This window comes from Pelophylax lessonae (genome assembly GCF_965119305.1).
Source record: "Pelophylax lessonae genome assembly, chromosome: 11".
In the NCBI taxonomy this organism is placed as follows: domain Eukaryota; kingdom Metazoa; phylum Chordata; class Amphibia; order Anura; family Ranidae; genus Pelophylax; species Pelophylax lessonae.
The window spans coordinates 207,229,329-207,256,289 of NC_138778.1; the positions used below are offsets into that span (position 1 = coordinate 207,229,329).

The 26,961-nt window shown below is 45.4% G+C and overlaps 1 protein-coding gene across 1 annotated transcript in view; it reads right to left on the reverse strand.

Annotated features, from left to right (window-relative positions):
- Positions 1 to 26,961, reverse strand: part of TCEA2 (transcription elongation factor A2) — a 68,803-nt gene that overhangs the window by 31,634 nt on the left and 10,208 nt on the right. The window contains exons 2-9 of the mRNA XM_082271556.1: positions 24,791 to 24,853; positions 23,503 to 23,608; positions 21,277 to 21,337; positions 21,015 to 21,154; positions 13,159 to 13,215; positions 8,749 to 8,903; positions 6,592 to 6,738; positions 5,240 to 5,311 (exon numbers count right to left, since the gene is read on the reverse strand). Of these exons, the coding sequence (XP_082127682.1) occupies positions 5,240 to 5,311; positions 6,592 to 6,738; positions 8,749 to 8,903; positions 13,159 to 13,215; positions 21,015 to 21,154; positions 21,277 to 21,337; positions 23,503 to 23,608; positions 24,791 to 24,853 (801 nt within the window). The remainder of the gene's footprint in view (positions 1 to 5,239; positions 5,312 to 6,591; positions 6,739 to 8,748; positions 8,904 to 13,158; positions 13,216 to 21,014; positions 21,155 to 21,276; positions 21,338 to 23,502; positions 23,609 to 24,790; positions 24,854 to 26,961) is intronic.

Here is a 26,961-nt window from a genome sequence, read left to right on the forward strand (position 1 = left end):
GGAAAATCCGCAACTGTTTTCCGTGATGTCTAGTCAGCCGACCAGCTCTTCAGCCAGATCAGTCAACGGTTAAGCACCGCAACACTAGATAGGCGTGCTACCAAAGGGGCCTCATTTAAAGCGGAGTTCCGGGCACAAAATCGATCTTTTTTTTTTGTGCCCGTCCGCTTGTTCTCCTTCACCTGAAACAGAATTGGATAGTTAGGTTTTTTTTTTTTTTGTACTCACCTTGTAATTGTAGATCGAATATACTCACCTATTCTTCACTTCCTCCCTCTGCGCCGCGGCTCCGCCGTCACTTCCTGGCTTGCAATGATTCCTGGGAGCTGAACGTCATCGCTCCCAGGAATTAATGCGACGGCACCGGCCCCGCTCGTCACTTCCGGGGCGACGCTGCATTCCCTGCTAAACAGCTTCTGGGCATGCCCAGAAGCTGTGGAGGAATGCGGCGCCGCACCGGAAGTGACGAGAGGGGCCGGTGCAGGCGCATTCTGGGAGAAGAGGACGCGGAAGAAGACACGGAAGAGGATCGCGCTGGCTTCAGCTGCCCACAAGAGAGATGGCAACGCTGTGGAAGAAATTTTATAAGTGAGTATTTCTTTTTGCAGGTAAGTGCGAACCGGGACAGATCAGAGGCTAGCCATTGTGGAATGTACTAGCCCTGACTGTCCCGGGGGTATGTTCACTGAAAAAAAATTTCTGTGCCCGGAACTCCGCTTTAAGGCCGCATCGCACAAATACATGACTCCTTGGTGAATTTGATCCACCATATCCAGCCTGGCAGGTGGGACAGAATCAGACACGAGGTTGCTCCTAAGCACCTTAGTCCAATCAGCCACCGCCTGAGCCACCAGAATGGACGCGAAAGCAGGTTTGAGCAAGGAACCCGCCACCGTGTAGGAGTGGCGGGCCAGAGACTCCAACCTCCTGTCCGTGGGATCCCGAAAAACCGGGGTCTCCTCAGTAGGAATCAAGGTAGCCTTGTTCAATACTGCCACAGTGTGATCCACCTGTGGAGGCACACACCATCGCGATTCCGTAGCCGGTGCAAAGGGATAAATTTACTTAAACCGACTAGGTACCATGAATGGACGTTTTAAAGTGCGCCACAGTTCATTTACAGTGTAATGAATCTCAGCGGGGCAGGGAAAAACCTGCACCGACTTGCGGGTCCTGTGAGTACCAAAAGAGGACACAATGCCCGGAGGACTGGGCTCATCCTCCAAATGTAGTGTTTCTTTTACAGAAACAATCAACTCATCCATGGTGGCGCGTTCTTCAGGCGACCCCGGGGGAGAAACATCAACCACCTCCGCGGGTCTAAGGATGAGCGAGACCCTGAAAAGGGCACGCCCGCCGCAGCAGCCCCATCACCATCTGAATCAGAGGAGAGAGATAATCTGGGCCTCTTCCTAGCAGCACGTTCAGCCATCAGCACCTCCATTTTGGACACTAAAGACGCCACTACAGCGGTCAAATCAGGCATAACAGGGGCCACAGCAGGACTGGGGTCCCCCACCAGGGCTGGAGGGAATTTGCTGTCCTGAGATTCCATTGCCCAAGGTGAAAATAACAGTGCAATAAAAGGGTACTGTCCCTTTAAAACCGCTGCGGAGTGCGCAGCCCACCGCTATATGTACAGTGACCAAAGACCCCCAATAGGAGAAGAAAACTGAGCCAGAAATGACACCACAGAAGGTTATGGAAGAGACAGTCTGCAGAGTCCCACAGAGTGTTACCACCTAGATCGCTGCTTCAGAGGAAAAGGAAGTTAGGTCATGAGAGGCTGAACTATAAGCTGCAAATGACCCAGGAAAAATGGCTGCCCATAGAACTGAATGGGAGACTTCGGGAAAATGGCCACCGACATGTGCATGGAACGATCGTTCTGCCACACGCAAAATGGCGCCAAAACAGCATGTAAATCAGCCCACAGTGAAGCCAACATGCTTGCCCAAAGTAAAGAAGGTGGACCGCGCGTTTTTTCCCCGCTGCGGCCGCCACACACACACACACACACACACACACACACACACACAACGTCTGCACCCCCAAACACACACCGAAGTGACACAGGGGAAGGGGCCCCCAAATATATACACCGCACCGCAGCGCATGTATAGAGAAGACCCCCACAGGGATCGCAACAGGGAGCCCCACACCGGCACAGACATGGGGGACACACAGCAACACAGGACTGCCACCCCAGACAGAAGTACTTACCAGATAGCGTGGGGTGCCTCTCAGAACGGAAAGCCGCTGTCTTCAGCTGACAGGGAATGCTGTTTTGCCAAGGACATTACACTGCAATATCGCAGATGTGTCCAGTAAGTTAGCCACCTCACAGCTGCATCCCTGCTGCGAGCAGGGATGGGTCGTTCATAATGCCAGGACGAACCATGGCTGAACGCTCGATGGCGGGCTGGGGGTCCCTCTGACCCTCTGCCCTGGAGAACCAGGGCGGCCAGTCCGATTCCCAGCTCCGCATGAATCCATCTTCATCCGAAGAGTCGACTAAAAACTAAAGCTGACAAAAGAAACAGCTAGTATAACAAAGAAAAAACTGACATTTTTGAAAGAAAATCAAATAAAAAAGATCAGAAGGCTGAGACCGGAGCCCCAGCACAGGGAAAGCCTAACTACTCCTGACGCTAGGCAGAAAAAAACTGAGTTGGGAGTGTTCACTGAGGGGGGTATTGACCAGTGGGACAGCCCCCATGGGTGTGTATATGCAAATGTCTTTGTTCTTTTGACTAAGTCTTATGCCTAGCTACTCCTGCGGAGCGGAAGTCAATACCCAATAGTGATGACTTAGAGGTGGCGGCGACTGTCGGAGGACGTAAGAGAAATTAAGCTTTGCCAAATAGGCAGGGTTATATGGTTACGCTCTAGGGGCATGGGCTGGATTATATGGGTACACTCTAGGGCAGTGTTTCTTAACCTTTTTTCAGTCGGGGCGCCCTTGAAAAGTATTTTCAGTCTTGAGGCACCCCTGCCCAAGGTTTGATTCACGTTACTGTGTATCGCAGAACACGCGCAGAATCGTGCTCGTTACTGACACACAGACAAATGCTCTGCTCTTTAATGGTGCCATTAATTCTTAATGGCACCCCACACTTTGGCAAACATGGGATGCTTTGGGTGCGGCACAAGTTTAAAAAAAGGGTCAGGGACTTCTTTCCCTGCATTTCTGCTGGTAGGGATCCCCATTGAAGCCCTACACACAGCACACATCCACACAGGGCTTGTTCACATGTCAGGTTGGAGGGGCAGTAAAACCACACGGTTGAGCTGTCTTTACTACCCTCATCTGCTCCCTCTTTAGCTGCAGAGGCAGCATCTGAGGATGTATACATGTGGTGGCTGCAGCTGGAGGTATACCCAGGGTGAATGGGGCTGCACTGCAACCACCCTGCAACTGTGTGCATGGTTGTGGTGTGGTGGTGCTGCATTTCCGGGCCTAAAACACGAGGTGAGCAGCAACATATTGCCTCTTTACCGCCTGCCAAATGCCTCTGAAAAGTGATCTAAACAAGGATTGATTTTCAAAGGAGCAGCAGCCCTTGCTGCTATCAGAAACAAGCCCTAAAAAGCAGTTCTGACAGTACAGGAATGGGGGTCAGGATTAAAAGTAACATACATACATACACACACACACACACACACACACACACACACACACACACACATATATATATATATATATATATATATATATATATATATATATATATATATATATATATATATATATACACACACAAAACACACATACACGTACACACACATGCAAAAAAATGTACAAACACACATGCATACACATGTATACATGCACACATACAGACACATGTGCACACACACACACACACACACAACACATGTACAAACACACAAACACATGCATACACATGTATACATGCACACATACAGACATGTGCACACACACACACACACAACACATATACAAACACACAAACACATGCATACACATGTATACATGCACACATACAGACACATGTGCACACACAACACATGTACAAACACACAAACACAAATGCACACACATGCATACACATGTATACATGCACACATACAGACACATGCACACATACAGACACATGCGCACACACACACACATACAAATGCACACACATACATACACATGTATACATGAACACACACAGACACATGTACAAACACACACACACACACACGCATACACATGTATACATGAACACACATACAAACACATGTACAAACACACACACACACACACAAACACATGTACAAATACAAACACATGTACAAATACAAACACATGTATACATGCACACATACAGACACATGTACACACACACACACAGACAGACAAACACATGTGCAAACACACATATACACAAACTTTAAAAGTTCTATTACAATACCTTTCCTCACAGCCACGTACTGCACTGTAGGGGGAAGCAGAGAGCACAACACACTCCCCCTCCCTTTACTTTCACTTTGCTGAGGCTGACAGAGCTTCTTCACAGTTCCGATGTACAGCAGAGAAATGGGAGATCGGGCTCATCTGACAGCCCTTCTCTTCCATGATCCCACGGCACACCTGAGGACCTCTGGCGGCACACTAGTGTGCCGGGGCACACCGGTTGAGAAAGGCTGCTCTAGGGGCATAGGCAGGATTATATGGGTACACTCAAGAGGCCTGGGCAGGGTTATATAGGTACACTCTAGGGGCATGAGAAGGGTTGTTTGGGTACACTCTAGGGGCATGGGCAGGGTTAAATGGGTACGCTCTAGGGGCATGGGCAGAATTTTATGGGTACGCTCGAGGAGCATGGGCTGGATTATATGGGTATGCTCTAGGGGTATTAGTGGGGTTAAATGAGTATGCTCTAGGGGTATTGGCGGGCTTATATGGGTATGCTCTAGGGGTATTAGTGGGGTTAAATGAGTATGCTCTAGGGGTATTGGCGGGGTTATATGGGTATGCTCTAGGGGTATTAGTGGGGTTAAATGAGTATGCTCTAGGGGTATTGGCGGGGTTATATGGGTATGCTCTAGGGCATGGGCAGGGGGTATATAGGTACACTCTAGGGGGCGACCCTGCCAGTGCCAATCACCTGAAGGTATGGTATCAGAATATGACCAGTAGTCTATGAATACAATCCTGTTTCCTGGACTGTTCTGGAGTCAGATTTAAACATTTGAAAGCAATGTAGAGATTAGCAATGAAGCTTACTTTCCAGCGGTTTCCGCACTCATTGCACACAACAAATGTAGTCATCGGTTCATCAGCGCTGCGTGTCTGCACCTAAAAAAGAGATACACATTTTTCAACATATAATACTGAACTTTTTACAATTTATTTACATATACAAAAGGTGGTGATTTTTTTTAGTTTATATTCAGTCCCTGCACATTATAATAAACATTCAATAAATAGCCCCAGGCACATGTGACTTTATATCTAAGAGAACCTGTAGTTAGCCCATACTGGCAACACCTAATTCCTCAACACTCCTCTCCTAGTCCAACCAAGGGAAGGGTGATGACACGCCCCCTGCCTTCCCACAATGCATCACTTGGCGTCTCAGTGGCCATTCAGCTCTGAACACTGCCATTTGGCCCGCCGGCCACTTAGGTTTCCCACCAGCTGTCACTTCCATGCTCCGAAACGCGTTACCGCCCCCTCCATGCCATCACGCTCGTGCGGTTCATCAGTGAGGCATGCGTTCCACCACTGCCTCGGTCTGATTCAGTCCCTCTGATTGGTCCTCCCTGCAGTGTCATCTCCTGGCTGCTGGTCAGCTTGAGGACGGGATCACCGTGGACCAGGAAGGGACCCCGGAGCTACCAGGATATACATTAGCCTCCACGTAAGTTTATGTGTTTGTTATGGATTAAAAGGTACATCTGCTACACTCAGCGGCGCCTTTCTTCCTTCCTTTATCTGCTTTCCAAGGTTACATGCGGAAACCGTAAGGCCGTACCCTGAGGCAGCAGCTAAGGTCCTGGTAGGACTCACTGCCACCTCCTTTCAAGTTGGGCACAAATCTTTGGAAGGGAATTTCTCCTACCCACCCACACCATCACCTACCTACAAACAGTGCGATCTCCATCCCTAAAGAGCCACTAGGTGGGTTGGTGGAAGACAAGAGCATCAGTAAACCGAAAAAGTACACAGTGCTTTTACGCCACGAAGTAAAGGGAACCTATTATATTGGCCAATATAGGAATAGTACACAATTAAAAGAACAAAAATACATGATGGAAGTAGAAAGCAACGAATGAAGTGCCAGGAATCAGCATTTTATCTGTATAAAAAATATTTCTACAACCCGCTACAAACTACTTTTGAGGTGCTGTCACTTTTGCAGCACTTTGTCAAAAAGCCCCAAAAAAAAAAGAAAAAACTAAAAAAAAAAAACAAATAAAAAACACCCTTTCCTCCCAGCTGAAAGCAAAATCATATGTGAAAAAAATAATGACAGACGAAGGTCACAAGCTCCCATCTGTCAGGCCCTTTGTTTTGAAGTCGCATCCAGCAGAGCCCTCTAGTGGTTCTCCAGGCCAGGTGCACCCAGCACTTACCTGGGTATAAGTGCAGTTTTTCTTCTTGCATTTGCCGCAGGAGAACAGATCGGTCTGCGTTCCTCCAGTCCTGGCCATCTGATGCTCCTGAATGGCCGCCTTAGTCATGGCTTTCCTCATCTCCTTTAGCTCATTGCTTGCCATTTCCTGGAAGTAAAGGACAAGAAAAAGACAATGCAACTGGCAAACAGGTAGGATGGTAGTTGTTGGGGGAACTAAACCCCCCCACCCCATCATGTTCAGCTTCCCCAAAATGTCTCTACACCCCACCATCACCTTGCAGTAGTCCCTAGATGTAAACTCAAAGCTAAAACCTGATGTAAACTTTATGATGATATCATTTTAATTTAAAAAATCAATAATTTTTAAATCTGCAGATTTTAAATAATCATTTCAGCTCTGGAAGATTTGCCCCCCTTTAAGACCAGGCCATTTTTTGCGATACGGCACTGCGTTACTTTAACTGACAACTGCGCGGTCATGCAATGCTGTACCTAAATAAAATGTAGGTCCTTTTTTCCCCACAAATTTTCCAGTTTTATTTTCCTATATTTGATCATCTCCGCAAGTTTTAGGTTTTTTTTTGCGCTATAAACAAAAAAAGACCGACAGTTTTGGGAGGAAAAAAAAAAATTTTTACTTTCTGCTATGAAACATATCCAATAAAAAAAAAAATCAATAAATCATCAACTTAGGCCAATATGTATTCGGTTACATATTTTTGGTAAAAAAAAAAATCCCAATAAGTGAATTTGAATTGTTTCGCACAAAAGTTTTAGCGTCTACAAATTATGGGATATTTTTATGTAAGTTTATTTATTTTGTTTAACAAGTAATGGTGGCGGGAAGTGGGGGTAACACTGGGAGTTGTAGTCCTCTCCACCAGGCAGCTCCTTCGCACTGGAAGCACACTCCAGTCCCCCACAATACACTTCCGCCCCACGAACCAATCACGTCGTGAGTAGCGGCATAGCGAACCAATCAGGTGTGCAGGCATGCGTGATTGGTTCCCTGTGCCGCTGCTCACATCGCGCTGCTCACCGCTCAGTCAGGAGAGCTGCAGGACGCCGCACTTAACATGTGGGACGGATGTCGGGCTGTATTCTTCTACCTTCACTGTGAGTCCCCAATATTGCATGATCCGGCGATGTGACTATCGCCCACGCCCGCAGCACGATATTCGATGTTACATCGAATATCGTTCAGCCCTAGCGAGCAGTGACTTCTAGCGGGACTGCGATATTGCGGTGGACAGCTGGGACACTAACTGACACTTTTTTGGGAAGCAGTGACACTAATACAGGGATAATTGCTAAAAATATGCACTGTCACTGTACTAATGAAACTGGCTGGGAAGGGGTTAACACCAGGGACGATCAAAGGGTTAAATGTGTCCCTAGGGGGTGTTTTCTAGCTGTGGGGGGGTGGGCTTGCTGCATGAACACAGACACGTGTTCCTAAATAAGAGGAACACAGGATCCCTGTTCATCAGTGACAGAACCGCCGTTCTGTCTACATGGGGAGCGATCGTGGGTGCCGGTGGACATCACGGCCGCCAGACCCCCTAATTGGCTCCCCCTGTGCACCCCCACTAGCGGTCCCGTTAAGCGCCCTTCAGGTACGTCATTCTGCGAGACAGAGCCGCCCTGCCGGTGTAAAACTACAACGGCCGGTTGGCAAGTGGTTAAAGTAATACCTAGAAAAATGCTGCCATGAGGGTCCTTGTTCAGATATTTCCTGTTATTGGGTGACATTGCTCTGTCCCCCGTCTGACAACTGTGCTCCTGCATTCTCACCCTGTCATACAGGCCTGTGATAGAGACTACAAATGGCCATTTCAAGCACACATTCCGCAGGCATGGTCCACTGTTGTCACCATTGGGAAACCTGTACTTAGAAATTGCATGCAATTATAAGCTAGAGTGCATGTAGACAGGAAGTGGCTGCAAAGAGGCTACAAGAGATCAGTAGCACTGAAAAACATCTACTATCCTAATCCTTGGTTGCAACCTAACCCTTAAACCCCCTAAAAAAACTTAGCCTTAACCCTAAAACTAAACCAACCCCTTTAAATCCATACTTCCCTTCCAAGGAAACACATGGAAAATAAATGTCAAAGTACGATCATTATTAACCGCCAAGTCAGCGCAAACCCACCTCACAGCTCATGTTGGCAATCTGCTCCGGGGTGATGGCGCCACACAGCACGTTCTTTCTTAAATCTGGATTCTTGGAGTCCTTCAAATTGGCGATTCGGCTTCGGATCCGGTTCTTGTATTTCATGTCGGTGTTTTGCACCTCCCCATATACTAGTGAGAATAGTCAAGGGTCCGAAAACATTGATAAATTATGTAACTAAAAAGAGAAGAAGTTCGGCTTTTTTTTTTTTTAAATCATACTTACCTAGGTAGATGCAGCATCTGTCCCCCGCCGGTTCTAAAACTGATGGATCAAACACCACCGATCGCTCAGTTCTCCCTGATCAGAGAGCTGGTGACTGAGTTTATTTGGACATATTGTCTTTCTTTATTATGGCCAAAAAAATATTAAATAAGAATTGGGAATTTGGTATTTTTTTGGAATCATACTCACATCTGTCGCACGCCGGCTCCAAGACTGAGAAACTGATCGATCAAACACCGCTGATTGCTCGGTTCTCAGAGCTCTGTGAGCAGAGAGCCGGGGACTGTCAGTTACCAGCTCTGTTCTTCTCCACGCTCACTGGAGCGCTGGGCTGTGGAGGGGCGGGAGCGGCTGGCTCAGGCTGAGAGGCTGAGTCAGGTGCCGGTCCAGAGCTATGGGCGGATCCCGACTTTATTGTCACGATCCTGGACCAGCTGTGCGACGTCAGCTGACAGTGGGCTTCAGCCCGCTGTCTGCTGAAAACGGGTCACAGAAGTGCAGAACGAACTACGTTCCTGTGATCCACAGAAGTACAGCCAAACAAGCTTTGGCTGTACTTCTCCTTATACGAAGGCAAAGCGCCATTCTTACTTCTTGGCAGCACTGATGCAACTTACAGCCCTGGTGCCCAGCCTGTGGCCCTTTGGTATATGGTATGTGGCCCTTGGACCTCAGCAGTCTGTAGTAAGAACATTGATTATGGTAAAAGCATTGATCTCTAGCCTCATGTCACATTTTCCCAGTTTCATATTGTCTTCTGCAGCATATACCCCGCCAACAATGTATCCTGTCCACACTCTCTGACCCTCATCTCCTATATTAGGTCTGCAATATCTGACAGTCTTCTCAAGCATTACATATATTGAACGTTATGTGCGGCCATTTGGTGTTGTCAGGGGAGTATTTGAAGCCCCCTTGAGCTCATAGGTTGACAACCACTGGCTTAAAGAAATCCTTTTATCATTTAATCATTTTACTTACAGGTAAGCCTTATTATAGGCTTACCTGTAGGTAAAAAGAAAGAAAAAAAAAAAAAAAAAAAAAAAAATCACAAAAGCATGTTTTACTACTGCTTTAGGTGAAAAATAATTGCGGCTTTGGGGGACAGGCACAGCTGGATCATTCACAAGCCCTAAGGACCCTTTCACAAGGAGCGGAGTCCACAATGATCAGCAGGAGATCAGTAAGCAGAATGGGACGGGTGTCAATATTTTAACTAGGGATCGACCGATTATCGGCAAAGGCGATATATCGAGGGCCGATCTGCACTTTCCCCGATATATCAGAATCGGCCCCTGAGGTTACTGATATTGCCGATATTTTGGGAAAGTGCTGTACCGAAATAATGGCTGCAGCTAGAGACATCACCCCAGTACCGGCGTCCATAGCCGACGGTCGGCTGTCTTTTAATGACAACCGATGCGGCTGAGAAGCCGATTGGCTGTCATTACAAGGAGGGGGAGCGGGACGTCCCCCCCCCCCCCCACTCCCGCGACTCGCAAGGATCTCCCGTCCCACCGGGAGACCCGGGCATTCAGCCTGCAGTGCCACCGAAGACCCGATCAAAGCCGCATTCGGCTCTGATCGGGTCTCCATGCAAAAACCCGGAAGGGATGTCATGACATCACATCCAGGTACTGGAGCCAGGTTAAAAAAAAACTACAGCATTCAAAACTGCCAAACTTGATGTCTTGAATGCTTTTAAGTACAGAGGAGGGGTTTGGGGTCCCTCCACAAGAGTAACGGGTCAATTGAAAAAAAAAAAAAAAATTTTAAATGTCCGAAAATATTCGGCCGATACTGATACGAGATGACCAAAATATTGGTATCGGCGATGGAAAAATTATATCGGTCGATCACTATTTTCAACCTGTTCAGTTTGCGCCCAGCGGACACAGCACTATGGGTGCCCCGAATGTAAAGCGACTCGGTCCATTTACATCAGGCTACCTCTGACCTGTCACACTTTGGTCCGGAAAAAGGTCACAGTCCTTTTCCATTTTTTTTCTGGACTCGGATGGACTTGGAGGTGGACGGGTGTAAATGGACACAAGTCTGTTTAAATCCACTTGTCCATACGGCTGAATAGAGCATCCCATCAGGTCCGCCAGAAAAACTGATAGATGGAACTGATCAGAGTGTCCGTGTGAAATTGCCCCGAGTCCCTGCCAGGGCTGCTGTTAGAAATTACGGGCCCCATACTACTTACCTCAATTTGCTTTGAATCTAGGAGCCAGCTTTTTTTTTTTTTTTTTTTTTTTTTAAACGAAAAGAATTTTACAGGTGGAACATGTAACATATTCCTAAAGGTGAACTTCTCCTTTAACATTTTCGCCGCCAAAACGATATATGCGTTTTTCGCACACGTATAAAAAAATCATTTTAGGCCTGAAGATTACATAAAACCCCCAAATATTATAATGTTTCTGAAAGCAGACAGCCTAGAGAATAAAATAGCGGTAGTTTCAATTTTTTAGGTTACACTATATTAGCGCAAAGATCTAGGAAGCAAAACATTTCAGTTAAAAAAAAAAAAAAAAGTTAATTTTAGTGGTCACAAAAACGCAATAAATTACCCAACTTTTTTGGTAAAATATAAAAGCTGAGGTTGCCCCGAGTAAATAGATACCGAACACGTCAAACCTTAAACATGACAGTACTGTAGATTTTCCATAGGCAACACTTTAAAAGCCCCCTATAAGTCATCAGTTTAGAGTTACGAAGGAGGTCTGGTGCTAGAATTATTGCTCTCATTCCGGCATGCGCAGCGATATAAAAAAGCAGAAATAGAAGCGCCTTCTAAGTGTAGACTGTATGAAATTTATTGGAACACTTACATAGAGGTAAGTTCAACAAGCATGTCGGGATAGTCCTGCTGAGGGAAGTCTCTGCACGGTGGTCCAGGCAGTATTCCATGCGTGCCCCCTGTAGGGGCTGTCTACTGGCTCTGTGTATGGATCAATCCAGAAAGGAGAGCCCCCCCCCCTCCCGCCTCCTTCCGCGGCTCGCCCGAGTCTCCCATCCCACCGGGAGACCGGGGCATCCTACCTGCACGGACGCCGAGGATCCGATCAAAGCTGCATTCGGCTCTCCATGTAAAAAACCCGGAAGTGATGTCATGACATCACTTCCGGGTATTCGGCGCCACATTCACAAAACGGACAGCATTCAAAACAGCCAAACTTGGCGTTTTGAATGCTTTTCGGTGCCGAGGAGGGGTTTGGGGTCTTTTAGACCCCCAGATCCCTCCAGAAGGAGTACCTGGAAAAATATTTTTTTTATATGTCCGAAAATATCAGCAGATACCGATATCCGATGACCAAAAAATTGGCATCGGCATTAAAAAAAAAATCTAGTGAGCTAGCCAGAACTTAAGTGTTATAATAAAGGGAAAGAAAGCTGCGCACAAAAAAGGTGAAGTTAAAGGCTGCTAGTACAAAGTATATCAAACCCAGAAAAATGTAAAGATGGTACAGCGCCACTAAATAGATAACTAACTAATATGAAGGTGAACCAAAGTCCATAAGTCCATAGGAGGGAGATTTCAGATGTTGGGAATGTGACCGTGAATCCCACATCAATCTTGCAAGTAGAGTTTCAGGCATAGATCACATAAACAATAAGGATGTAACCTTACCGGACAGTTGGACCCCCTGTTACGGAAGGTCAAACAGGCATGCGATATCCACCACCAGGGACAAAACTGCAACAGAATTCCTCTCCTATCAATCATAGACACTCCGGGTAACCATAGACCATGGATTCGGCGAACCTCACTGAACCCCAGGTGCACACAGGGGATGACCTCCAATGAGACAAATGGGGGCGCACATAGTGAAGTACATTCAAGTCTTTTATTGAATTAAAAGGTAAAAAACTCACAATTTAGCTGCTTGACACAGGCATGTTAAAAGTCATTGGCCGCGGCTCAAATAGCGTGACTGCATGGGGGCTTAGCGTGCCTGACGCGTTTCGTCCTGCAAAAGGCGTTTTCAAAGGCAAAAGCTCCCCTCATGCAGCACGCTTTTAAAGGAAACCCCCAATTGTTTGGAACGTGGCCTCTTCCGGTGCGTGATGACGCACTTCCGCTTCCGGTGTGCGATGAAATTAAGTGTATTCAGCCTAACTTTGCCCCAAGCAAGAGCACAGCATTAAAAAGGATATCCTCCTCGATCTGTGCTGCCAACAGCTCACAATCTGAACCGATCGCAATGTGATCTCCTGGAAAGATAAAATAAAGATGAAGTCAGAAAACGGGGGTACATGTAACTTCACGCACAATAAACTGTCAACTTTCCTGAGACAACACTAGGCTTCCAATATAGAAGTCTGAAAGGTCCCCTGCAAAACGTTTTGTTCCAGCTTGCTGGAAGTAGCTTAAAAACAGGGACAGCGAACACCATAGTCTGAATATGTATTGTAAAAATGGCAACTGCAATCATTTCTAGAAAGAATAACCCTTATTATCATGCAGTAGAAAAAAACAATAGAACAGTTAGGAGATCTCTGCGCTCACCGGTGAATTGTAACTGCTGTCCAGAAAGAACCAAATATACAGTATAACAATGATTCCACACTAGTTTATAGGAGTATGTGTGACATTGCTGGACTAGATCACTGAGGGTGATCTGGGATGCGTGTTCCTTTAAGGGGGTTTGTCATCAATGAAGATGTAGGTGGGCCTGGTTTGGGTCTTGGCTGCTGCCTCTATGGTGGCAATATAAAAGTGCTCTGCAATGTAGACTTGGGTGGATGTAGAGGAGCACTTGGTATAGAAATTGGTCACACTTGAAGTTAATATAAAAAGCAGTGGTGGCCCGTCCATTGGTGGCGCAGGGGCGCCGCCCCCCCCATCCATGCGTCCGGCCCCTTATCTACATGCAGGGTGCCGGACACATGCCAGAGGCTCTAATAGGCTTCAAAAAAGGATGGGCTTGGGGCGCAGAGCACTGCGCCCCGAGCCCACCCAGTTGTGTGACAACAGCGAATGAATATTCGCCATTGTCACACGGATTCTCCTCCTGGCCAATCAGGAAGTGGGTCCTGAGACCCGTTTCACGATTGGCCGAAAGGAGAAGCCATGCCACTGGTTAAGGAGGAGGGAGGAAATGCAGAAATGCAGAAGCCGCCGCCGCTGCTGCCTGCCTGCCTGCCCTTCATATGGTGAGCGAGCCGGCGACCCGTGGGAGGGGGTATGCTGTAGGGGCCAGTGTGGTCCGTCTGCCGCCCCCCCCCGGCCCATGGAGAACCAGCCTTTACTGATAAAAAGTCTATTGAAATTGCCAGTACACAGGCGGTGAGTAAAGCCAACGTGTTTCGGGGGAGGTACCTCCCACTTCGTCAAGGCTGTGATGGGGAGTATGGTCAGGACTGACCTGGAAGTGAAAGCCAACTTTAATAGGGTCCTTTAGGTGCTGCCAGGTAGCAGAGAACTGGCATGTTCTGTCCTGACCATACTCACCATCACAGTCCTGATGAAAGTGTTGGCACGGTGGTTTATTCACCAACTTTGAACTGTCAATTGTAATAAACTTTATAAATACTAACTTTTTTTTTTTTTTTTTATAATATTATTTTATTTTATTTTTTTAATTTAAATCTTTTTTTATTTTATCGTTGCTGAAAGTTACAAACACTGTGTTACAAAATATCACCCAAAAAAGAAAAAAAAGCACATTCCGGCAACACAGATACAGTTATCAACATCTTCCTAATCTTAAATGTATTCAACTAGAAAAATCATGTTAATACCATATCTGCTATAACCCCCCCGCCCCCCCTTACCTGTAATAATAAAATAATATAAAAAAAAAAAAAAATCCAACACTGTGATCACCATGGAGGGGACCAGTCTACCAGCCGAACACCACACTCTACCAACTACCTTGTAGTAAGGCTCCTTCCGCAGATGTCACAAATCCGTCCCAGCCTCCCTATAGTAAGGTGAATTTCTCCTGCTTGTATTTAGATGCCCAGACTAACTCCTCCATCCTCCTGATTGCTTCCACTTTAAGTATCCAACTCGAAACCGTAGGGGGTGAGCTTTGCTTCCATTTTGAGGGTATGCAAGCCCTAGCTGCGCTAAGGAGATGGCCAATAATGCCTTCTTGAAATACTGACATCGGAAGATCCGACATATTCAATAAAAAGAGAGCAGGATCATTTGGAATCGTGTGTAAAGTAAATTTCTGAATAATCCTACGGATTTCCGACCAGAAATGTATTAATCGGGGGCAAGCCCAAAAAATATGGAGCATAGTTCCCTCTGCACTGTTACAGCGCCAACATGCCTCTGACACTTCCGGGTAACATTTATGCAGTTTAGCTGGTGTATAGTACCACCTTGACATAATCTTATAACTTGTTTCCTGCAATTTAGTGCATCTGGAGGACTTTAGTGTTAGTGCGAGCATCTTCTTAATTTGGGCAGGTGAGAATGTTCTACTCATCTCAATCTCCCACTTACGAATCCAGGGTAAAGCCGGTTGATTCTGTGGAGTAACCAATAGGCCATACATATATGACAAAGTGCCCTTCTTCTGGCCTTGACCAGAACAGTAATCCTCAAACTCCGTAAGAGATCTGATATAAGTACTTGGTGGTTAGAGCGAACCTAGAAAGTGGCGCAATTGTAAAGCCTGCCATACCGCTAGAGTGTATGGACCCTGTGCTTCTATCAGTTCTAATAACGTTGGCCATCTATCCTCTATCAGGAAATCTGTTACCTGGAATAAACCGGTTCTATGCAGATTCAAAAAACGACTAGTACATAGTCCTGGCTCAAAGTTAGGGTTACCTGAAATTGGGTAGAGTGGGGAGTCTCTTGAAAATAACCTCTGTTTAAGTCGAATTGCCTCACACGATCTCAGTGTCCCGCCTATCAGAGGATGTGTCTTCAATGCCGAAGGGCATTCCCTCCATATCCAGGGGGTCCTACTCAACGCCACAGGGGTCTGTGCTTGCTCTATCTGAACTGAGATTTTGGCGTTAAAGTGGCAGCCCCAGTCTACCACTCTACCTAGGTGAACGGCTTGGTAGTGCTTCCTAATATCAGGTAAAGCGATCCCTCCCATTCTCTTCGGAAGGCTCAACCAATTTTTTGATATCCGTGGTTTCCCATTTGGCCAGATAAACTTTAAAAATAAAGTATTTACCTGATTAAAAAACTTCAATGGGATCTGAGATGGTAGAGTTTGAAATAAATATAGGAACTTTGGGAGGATACACATTTTGAGAAGATTACACCTCCCAAACCATGAGTGTAGTCCCTTCTGCCATTTTTCTAACAGTATCCGTGTCATAACCATAAGTGGGGGAAAATTCAAAGTAAATAGTTGACTTAATTTAGTTGGTATATTAGTTCCTAGATAGTGAATAGCTTGCTCCGGCCATTTAAATTTAAAGTTCTTTTGAATCGACTCTCGCATAGGTATAGTTAAATGTACTCCCATCACCGCAGACTTTGTAAAATTAATTTTAAAATTTGAGTGTTTCCCATATATGTCAAATTCCTGCAATAAGTTAGGTAGTGATATCATCGGGTTAGCTAGTGAAAACAGCAGATCGTCTGCGTATGTCGAAATCTTGTGTTGTACCCCACCCACCGGAATACCCCAAATATCCGGGTGGCTGCGTATTTTACATAAAAAGGGTTCTAAAACCAACGCGAATAAGAGGGGTGACAGGGGGCAACCTTGCCGTGTCCCATTGCTAATGGGGAAGGGATCTGAAAGAAAACTGTTTACCTTAACCTGTGCAGATGGCATGGAATAGGATGCCGAAATCCAATTCCGCATATTATTTCCTAAGCCCACATGCCTCAGTACAGCGAACATAAAATCCCAATTGACCCGATCGAATGCCTTCTCGGCATCTGTACTTAAAAAAATTCCCGGTTTGCGGGCATTGGAGGCAATATGAATTAGGTTAAGGGCCTTGATTGTGTTGTCCCTCGCCTCTCTATTAGGTATAAACCCAACCTGGTCTAAATGTATCAGCGGTTGTATATGTTGGGACAATCGTGCTGCCAGTAACTTTGTAAAAAATTTTAAGTCAAAATTTAAAAGGGAGATCGGTCTGTAGCTACTACAATCTGCTGGGTCCTTATCCTCCTTATGGATTAAAGTGATGTGTACTTTCAGAGTTTCTTTAAGAAAGGCTGGTCCTTCTCTGGTGGAGTTAAAAAGCTTTTCCAAATGAGGGCCTAATTCTGAAAAAAAAGAGGTATAATAAAACTGAGTGAACCCATCCGGTCCAGGCGCCTTGCCCGGTTTCATCGATTTAATAATTTGGAATATTTCTGATTGTATTATGGGTGTCTCGAGTTTTTCCGTCACCTCTAAGGATAGCCGAGGCATCCCTGAGTTCGCAATATATTCCTTCACCTGGGCCAGGTCCGGGGTAGCAACTGGGAGATTATACAGGTCTTTAACCGGTTGCCGACCGCCGCACGACTATATACTGCGGCGGTCAGCCCCGGCCAGGCAGAGTGACGTATTGGTACGTCACTCGCCTGTCACTGACTTGCGAGCCTATCGCGGGCGGGCGCGCGCCCGCCGAGGCGCGCGCCCGCCGCGGCTCGTTCACAGACAAGTCAGTGCGTGTGACCGGCGGACTCGATGTCCGCCAGTCACACTGCGATCGCTCCTGTGAAGGGAGAAAGACAGAGCAGCTTGTGTAAACAAGCTGCCTGTCAGTTCTCCCTGTGCAAAAGTGAAGATCTGTCCGTTCTACTATGTAGAACGGTTGATCTTTGCTTTTACACCAATAGGAATGTCCCTACACAGTTAGAATCACGCCCCTAGGACACACTTAACCCCTCCCTGTCCAATAAAGTTAACCCCTTCCCTGCCAGTGTCATTTTTGCAGTAACAGTGCATATGTATAGCACTGATTACTGCAGTAATGTCACTGGTACCCCCAAAAGTGTCAAAAATGTCAGTCAAGGGTCCGATCTGTCCGCCGCAATTTCGCAGTACCGAAAAAAAAATCGCAGATCGCCGCCATTACGCGTTAAAAAAAAAACCACCAAAAATGACGAAAATCTTTCCCTTTGTTAGTAAACGCGATAACTTTTGCGCAAACCAATCAAAATACGCTTTTTGCGATTTTTTTTACCAAACATAGGTAGCATAAAACAAATTGGCCGAAAAATGTTAAAAAATTTTGATTTTTACTTTTTTTTTTGGGGAATTTCATATAAAAAATGTGAAAAATATTGTTATTTTTGCAAAATTTACGCTCTTTTTTTGTTTATAGCGCGTGATCAAAAAATCGCACAGGTGATCAAATACCACCAAAAGAAAGCTCTGTTTGTGGGAAAAAAAGGACGTCAAATTCGTTTAGGTACAGCGTCGCACGACCGCGCAATTGTCCGTTAAAGTCACGCAGTAAAAAAAAATCGCAAAAAAAACCCTGGTCCTTTAGCAGCCAAATCCTCCGGGGCTTAAGTGGTTAAAGAACTCACGAAAGACCTGCGTCATCTGAGTTGGCATCACTAGTTTCTTACCCTGCTTATTCTTCACCTGCGTAATATATGATGAAGTCCTGAGGTCCCGTACTGCATTTGCTAATGCCTTCCCACATTTGTCTCCAACCTCGCATCCTATTTTCCTTCCTCTTTGGATAGCCTTTTTTGCTCTATCATGGAGTATGTCCGTAATTTGTCGGCGGATAGTAACCAGTTCCTGCGTGTTGTTTGGTGTTTGGGCATGTTTATGGCATGCTTCCGCTTTTTGTAGCCTAGCCAGCAACGACTGGAGGGCGGTCTCTCTCTCTCTCTCCCTTTTAATGCGTGCCCCATGTTTGATCAGTATGCCGCGTACAACAGGTTTGTGGGCTTCCCATAGTAGGCCGATATTGCAATCGTCCGTATCATTAATTCTAAAGTATTCCCTAAGGGCCTCTGTTACTTCCGCTATCACCCCAGGACTTTCTAGTATACTTTCATTCAATTTCCATACCTTTGAGGAGTTTGATGACATCCTCCCTAGTGAATATCTAAGGAACACGGGGGCATGGTCTGACCACGTGATATTGCCTATAGAGGTATCAATTACTGAGTGGAGTTTTGCATGTGGAATCAGGAAATAATCCAGTCTAGAATAGACCTGGTGTGGTGGAGAAAAAAAAGTGAAATCCCGTTCGGACGGGTGAAAGAGCCGCCACACATCCATTAGTTGCGCCCGATTAAGGGCGCGGGACACTTCCTTATGCACCCTAGGTGCCGTCGTGGATGATCCCGAAGAAACATCCATCGAGGGGACCAGCGAGATATTTAGTTCTCCACCCATTATCAATTGTCCCTCAACAAAATCTGACAATTTGTCCAGAATCTGAGACAAATATGAATCTTGCTGATAGTTTGGTGCAAATAGGGATACTACTGTAATCAAGGCTTCCCCTACCATGCCCTTTACAAAAACAAACTGACCTCTAGGGTCCACAATAGAGTCTCGGTATATCCAGGGTAATCTGTTTGTAATAAGAATAGATGCTCCCCTAGACTTAGATTCCTCATTAGTAGAATGGTACACATGAGGAAAATGTCTAGATTGTAAAATTGGGTATTTATTAGTTCTAAAATTAGTCTCTTGAATCAGAGCTATATCCACTTTCATACGTCTCAAATCCTCCCAAAGCATACGTCTTTTTTCTGGTTGGTTGAGTCCTTTGGTATTCAGTGATAGTACCTTAATCTCCTCCATGGTAGACACAAAAGTGCAGGAAAAAAAAAATAAAAAAAAAAAATAAAAACCCCCCCAAAAAAAGAAATAAATAAATACTAACTTTAATTGTGACGAGCATCTATACAGAGTGCCTCTACACCCATCCAGACTCTACAAAGTAGATCTGAATGGGTGTAGAAGCACGCTCGGTATAGACCAGGGGTCTTCAAACTATGGCCCTCCAGTTGTTCAGGAACTACACATCCCATCATGCCTAGTCATATCTGTGAATGTCAGAGTTTTACAAGGCCTCATGGGATGTGTAGTTCCACAAAAGCTGGAGGGCCGTAGTTTGAGGATCCCTGATATAGACTTTTGTCACACTTGAGGTTAATATTAAAAGTTCACAGGTGGTGAGTAAAGCCAGTGTGTTTCAGGGGAAGTGTCTCCCCCTTCGTCAGGACTGTGATGGTGATTATGTTTGGGACCTGACCTGGAACTGATAGTCAACTCTGATAGAGCCTTTCAGTTGCAGTCAAAAAGCAGAGACAACACTAGGCCTCCCATATAGAAGTCGGCAAGGACCGTCATGTCCATTCTCCACCTATCAGAGTTGACTTTTGGTTACAGCTCAGTTTTGACAATACTCACCCTCACAACCCTGACAAAAGGGGAGGCACTACCCACGAAATGCGTTGGCTTTACTCACCACCTGTGAACTGTCAAATTCCATAAACCTTTTTAATACTAACCTCAAGTGTGACAAACATCTATATTGATCACGTCTCTACACCTAGTTTATATGTCCCCAACACCTTCTAGTTCACTATACAGACAAAAACTAAAGAGGAGGTAGACAATACAGAGCCAGTGTAGCATCAGAGAAAGTAGCCACTAAATGCCAGTAAGTGAAACAGTGCTTACCACTGATCACCATTTACCTGTACCTGAGTGTGAGCATTCGTGTATCCATTCATAATCCTTCTTGAAGGAAATAGGCCTGCATTCCTCCATTGAAGGGGACTAGGAAGAAGAGCTGGATCCACTTTTAATCTGCTGGCAATACAACACATTCAAGGTGGTTCCAGTTCTACTCCATGTTGTGTCTCCAGGACAGGGTGTAAAGGAAAAATCCCCCCAACAGGAAAGAGACAGAAAAGGAACATTCCCCTCTCTATCTCAAACTAATAAAAATGTGGTTTTACGTATGTTCTGATGACCTGATTTTCAATAATCAGAGGATACGTTTAGGGGATTTAGAGAGATCTGTCCCAATATTTCTCATTGCCTGTCAATCACATGGCTGGCTGCACACAGAAGCAAACACATGGGATGAATACTGGCTTGCATTACCATCGGTCTGCAGGGCTGCAGTTAACATCTCTCTGCACTTGGTCCGCACGGAGTCAGAGGTGACGGGAAGAGGGGGGAATCGGGTCATCTTTGGAGTGGTCGGTGTTTTTGGAGATTTTGGAGATTCGGGCTTCTTCGAACTAAAAAAAAATGAGCACAGAGGGTCATCAGGTTCTCCCTGTCCAATGGCAAGGTTCTCAGCCCCATCTAAAAACAAATGACAATGCACAACCAAGATTCACAGGAGGAGAAACACCGGTACCTGGGCTCCTTCGAGGAGGAGGAGCTCTGATTCTTGTCCTTCCCCCGCTGGTCTGAGCTGTCTACAGGAGAAAACAGAAAAGGTTGTGGTGGGTCATGATTAATAATGAGCCTTATGATAAAAACTGTCTGTATTGCCACAAAGCAGCCAACCAAATTCGCACTTTCTGACTGGCAGATATCATGACATTTGCCTATGGGCCAATGCAGACCGTTCTTATTAACCAAAAGTTCCGGTCTTTGGTTAAATGTACCTTCATCACTTAAAAAACAACAGGACAATTCTAATATTTCTCACATACATGTTAAAATCTGCATTTGTTTGCTAAAAAAAAAAAAAAAAAAAAATTACTAAGAACCCCCAAGTATTTTTAATGTTTTGAAAGCAGAGACCCTGGAGAAGAAAATGTTGGTTGTTGCTAATTTTTTTGGTCACACGATATTTGCACAAATTTTCAGGAGAAAGTACACTTAATGAATTTTAGTGCACACAAAAACAATAAAGTGTCCACTTTCAAGTGAATTATAAAAAGATGATGAGATGTTGAATAAATAGATATCTAACATGTCACACTTTAAAATTGCACACGCCCATGGAACGGCGATAAACTACGGTACCTAAAAATCTCCATAGGCGATGCTTTAAAAGCCCTCACGTGGTACCAGTTTGGAGTTACACAGGAGGTCTGCTGTTAGAATTATTGTTCTCGCTCTAACATTCACAAGAATAACTCACGTGTTTGGTGCAATCTCTACTTATATAAGCATGTGGGTATGCGCATGCATTCTCACATTTGCGCGTGAGCAGTGTGTGTGTGTGTGTGTGTGTGTGTGTGTGTGTGTGTGTGTGTGTGTGTGTGTGTGTGTGTGTGTGTGTGTGTGTGTGTGTGTGTGTGTGTGTGTGTGTGTGTGTGTGTGGGGTGGTGGGGTGGTGGGGTGGTGGGGTGGTGGGTTGCAATAAAACAATATATATTTTTTTATTTTATTTAATTTTTTTTTATTGAATAATATTTCCTGTGATAGCATGGCCTGTGACAGGTACTTTTTTACTGAGAGATCTGAGGTCTACTAGACCCCAGATCTCTCATCTGCCCTCAAAAACATCTGATCTAGCTAAGATCCGTTTGATCGGATGCTTCACAAGCCGGTAATGGCTTGGAAACATCAAACCGAAACCAGAAGTAACGAAATCCTCGTTGCTTCTATTTTCCTAATTCAGGGGGGAAGGGGGCAGGTACTGATGGATCTTCCTCCCCTCTGCGCTCTTCAGGACACCCAAAGGCAGCAGTCCCAGGCTCTCTGATCACACGCATTATAGAAATGAATGGGCGGCTGTAGAGCCGCTCGGATCACTTCTACATTAAGCCCATCGCCAGCTGAACATTTTGGTACCGGGATCATGGTCGAGCTGCAGGTCGGTAGGCCATGATCTCACTATAACCACTGAGGATATACAGGTACGTCCTAAGGGCATGAAGTGGTTAAAACACATTGATGCGATTCCCGCACCCGCAACTGGAAAACACGGCCCGCACTAGTGTGGACCGAGCCTAAAAGGGTCCCTGAATACTCTGTCCCATGAGCAATGAGTGGAGGTGGACCTCTAAATAACCTGTGCTGTAAATAATGAGTGGGAGGAGCTCTGCACAGCCTCTCCCCTGAGGTATAAAGGGGTGGGGCTCCACAAATCCTTTCCTCATAAAGGGCGAGGCCTCATGTAGCGCATATCTAGCATAGTGAGAGTGACTGAAAGCATAACTAAACTCAAGAACAAAAATGTATTATATTGCAGCTTGCTGGTCATCAGATATGGTGGCTGCATTTGGTTTCTTTTTTTTTTCTTCCAGGCTAAGTACATTTTTCGCAAGTACAGAAAAATACCTGTTGATCCTGCCAGAAATCCTGTGTCTTTGTAACTTCATGTGCACTGAACCGAAATCATGTTATCAGCCTTCCCAGCTATCTTCTGTTAACTACAAAACAATGAGGAGAGAAGCCTAGGGTGACAATTTTGCTCCTCCATAGATACAGAGCGTTGTCACCCTAAAACATGGTGTGTTACTGGCAGGAAGACCAGGTAAGAAATGAAAAAAAAAAAAAAAAATGCAGCCACCACATAAAAAAATAAGATATTTTATTTGGGGAGTTTGGTGGTTTTAACCCCAAGCTATGAACGTGACAGAAAAATAGATAGGATACGGGAGATAAGAATGAAGACCTGTCTTACCCAGCAGCTTCTTCCAAGACTTTATCAGGGTTTTGGACAGAGTGATCACCTCTTCTTCATCGGTTTGTTTCCTCAGGGCGTTCACCGACATGCCGATCCGGGTGGACTGAAATAGAGCAATCACGATGGTCACTAAGGTGAAATACAGCAGAGCTTGGGTCCTATAGGTCACTATTTGACAAACTTGGCTCCACCATTGACTCAAAGTGACCAAATACCCCACCAACATCCATTCAAAATAGCAATACCAAATAGACCCAGCACAATTCACAAAGCTTTACACAAGGATAAGTGTGACAGTATTCACCGTCACTGGAATTTAAAGACAGATAAGTAATGGTTTGGATTGCTTCATATTTGTCAGCAATATCTCCATATAGAAATATTAAGATTTATTCCCATTTGCCATGAAATCTGTAATTCCTAAATGCTGTGTATATTACATATCTTTCAATGTCAGAAAGGTTTTCCTTTTGTTGTGTATCTGGGAGGGAATGTGGATTGCCCTCTCATTGTTAAGTGCTAATGACCTCCCATTGTTCTGTGTCTGGCTATTGTGTACATTGATTGCCCCCTGGGGGCTTCTGTCTCATTACACATAACAGTCCTTCTAATCAAGCTATCGGACCAATCCCTGCTGACTAATTTTCAAGTCCTCATTTGCATGGCTAAGGAGGACCTGAAGGAGGACTACATGTACTTTACAATTGACCAATAGGAAAGCGGTTGTTGGGGGCGGGATGTTCCAAATTCTGTATTTAAGTGTGTTGTGTACTTCCAATAAATGTCTTCTTGTTTGAACTTGCATACAGCCTGCCTGGTGTTTGTTCTAATGGATTCCGACGGCACATAGCTGTAGTTCGGATCCCGGAGCTTTGGTTGAGCGAACAATCAGACGTTGCGATCTGCAAGCTGACTCACTAGTAGTAGAGGAGTGTTGGGAGAGCGGAAGCGAGCGAGCAAGGGTCTTGTTACAATAAGGATCTTGATTTTCAGACATTTTCAAATCGAATTCTGACATCTAAAAATAAGAATCCATATGAATTGTGAATTGAGCCCATTGTCTTCTCCACAGTGTCCAATGGAGCACACAGCCACCCTATACGCACTGTGCAGTCTACGCCATTAGACTAAAGTTCTGAGGTTCTTCTGTCTTCCAACCAATATGGAGGGTGACCGCCACCACGAGTGTTACAGGCTCCCTAGACTCTGGCCTACCTCCTTAAAAACCACAATGGGTGGCCCTCTAAAACAGGCAACCCCACGACTTGCCAATTTGGTCTTGTACCTGCAGCATGTCCAGAGACATGGACATGTTCTTCAGCTGATTGAGCAGATCCAACGCCCCATCCTGCAAGAGAAAAGAGAGACTGGTGATACTTCTGTAGGAGGCAGCTAGCTTCACTGTCCAAAGGATCTCAGACAGTCTGTACTACCCTGAGCAACCAGGGGCAATTATCCACTGCTTATGTCTGAAGCAGAGTTTCTCAACTAGGGTTCCAGTACACCCCAGAAGGGTGCTAGGGGTTTATTGGGCAATGAGAAACTTCTGCCTCTCAGATAAGTTCCCATTGACACCGTTAATATCTTTAGCGGGGGGGACTGCCTAACTGGGCATTAGCTGAATGAATGGTTATGTTTAGATGCTCACATGGTTTGGACAAATCTAAAGGAGACTGACAAGTATGACCAGCTTCAGATGACCACAGGACCTCACATGGCACCTCTATAAGGATCAGCCAAAGTATGACACCTTCAATAAACCAGTACAGACGAGGACTGGGGTGTGAACTGACCAGCCAACAAGAAGCCGTGTCCAAAAACGTCCCGCCATGGGCAAGCACTGTGGCTGTGGACCCAAAAATATCTTTCCAATGTCAATAAAGACATTCTCTTACTGTCCTGGAAGGGCAGCCCATCCCCAAGGAGTATGGAGGACACTACATTGAGTACCGTGTCCTCAGGTGTGGCGCCACCTATCAGTAAACTCTCCAAAGATCAGGGCTTTTTTTCAGCGGGAACGCGGGGGAATGCAGTTCCGGCACCTCCAGAACTGAATGTATGTATGTTGCTGGGGGTCAGTTGTTGCTGGGAGGGAGGTACTTTAGAGAAAGGGGTCTATTGATGCTGGCTACTGAGGAAACTTTTGTTGCTGGAAGGGATCTATTTTTGCAGGGGGGGGGTGGTCTATTGTTGCTGGGAGGGATATACTGTTGAGGGAGAGGTCTTTGTTGCTGGCTGCTAGAGGGTCTATTAATGTTGGCTGTTGGGAGTCTATTGTTGCTGGGGTGGATATATTGTCGTTGGAGTGTCCATTGTTGCTAGATCTATTTTACTGTCTTTCTTGTTATCATTAACAAATTCCATACAAAATACTCAGCACCACAAAATAATACTTGGGTCTCTATTCTCTAAAAGGGGCGGTGTTTGGGAGGTGGGTAAGGGGCGGAACCAAGGAACGGTTCTTCGAGGTGGGTAAGGGGCAGAGGCGAAGGGTGACTATAAAGAGAAGAGTTCCTGAACCTATTCTCTGAGAAAAAAAAGCCCTGCCAAAAGATAATGGAGGACACATACAGGGGAATGTAAAAAAAATTGATAATCATCAAAAGGCTAAATTATTTCAGTAATTCAATTCAAAAAGTGAAACTCATATTATAGAGATTCACTACCCACAGAGTGATAGATTTCAAGCATTTCTTTCTTTTCATTTTAAATGATAATGGCTTACAGCTAGAGACAACCTAAGATTCAGTATCTCAGAAAATTAGAAAATTGTGAAAAAGTTCAATATTGTAGACTCATGGTGTCACAACCTAATCAGCTAATTAACTCAAAACACCTGTAAAGGTTTTCGGAGCCTTTTAAAGGTCTCTCAGTCTGGTTCAGTAGGTTATACAATCATGGGGAAGACTGCTGACTTGACAGTTGTCCAGAAGACAGTCATTGGCACCCTCCACAAGAAGGTTAAGTCACAAAAGGGCATTGCTAAAGAAGCTGGCTGTTCACAGAGTGCTGTATCCAAGCATATTAATGGAAAGTTGAGTGGAAGGAAAAAGTGTGATAGAAAAAATTGCACAAGCAACAGGGATAACCGCAGCCTTGAGAGGATTGTGAAGCAAAGGCCATTCATGAATTCGGGGGGAGATTCACATCGAGTGGACTACGGCTGGTGTCAGTGCTTCAAGAGCCACCACACACAGACTTATCCAGGACGTGGGCTACAACTGTCGCATTCCTTGTGTCAAGCCACTCCTAAACCAGAGACGTCAGAAGCGTCTTACCTGGGTTAAGGATAAAAAGGACTGGACTGTTGCTCAATGGTCCAAAGTCCTCTTTCGGATGATAGTAAATTTTGCATTTCATTTAGAAATCAATGTCCCAGAGTCTGGAGGAGGAGTGGAGAGCCACAGAATCCAAGTTGCATGAGGTCCAGTGTGAAGTTTCCACAGTCCGTGATGA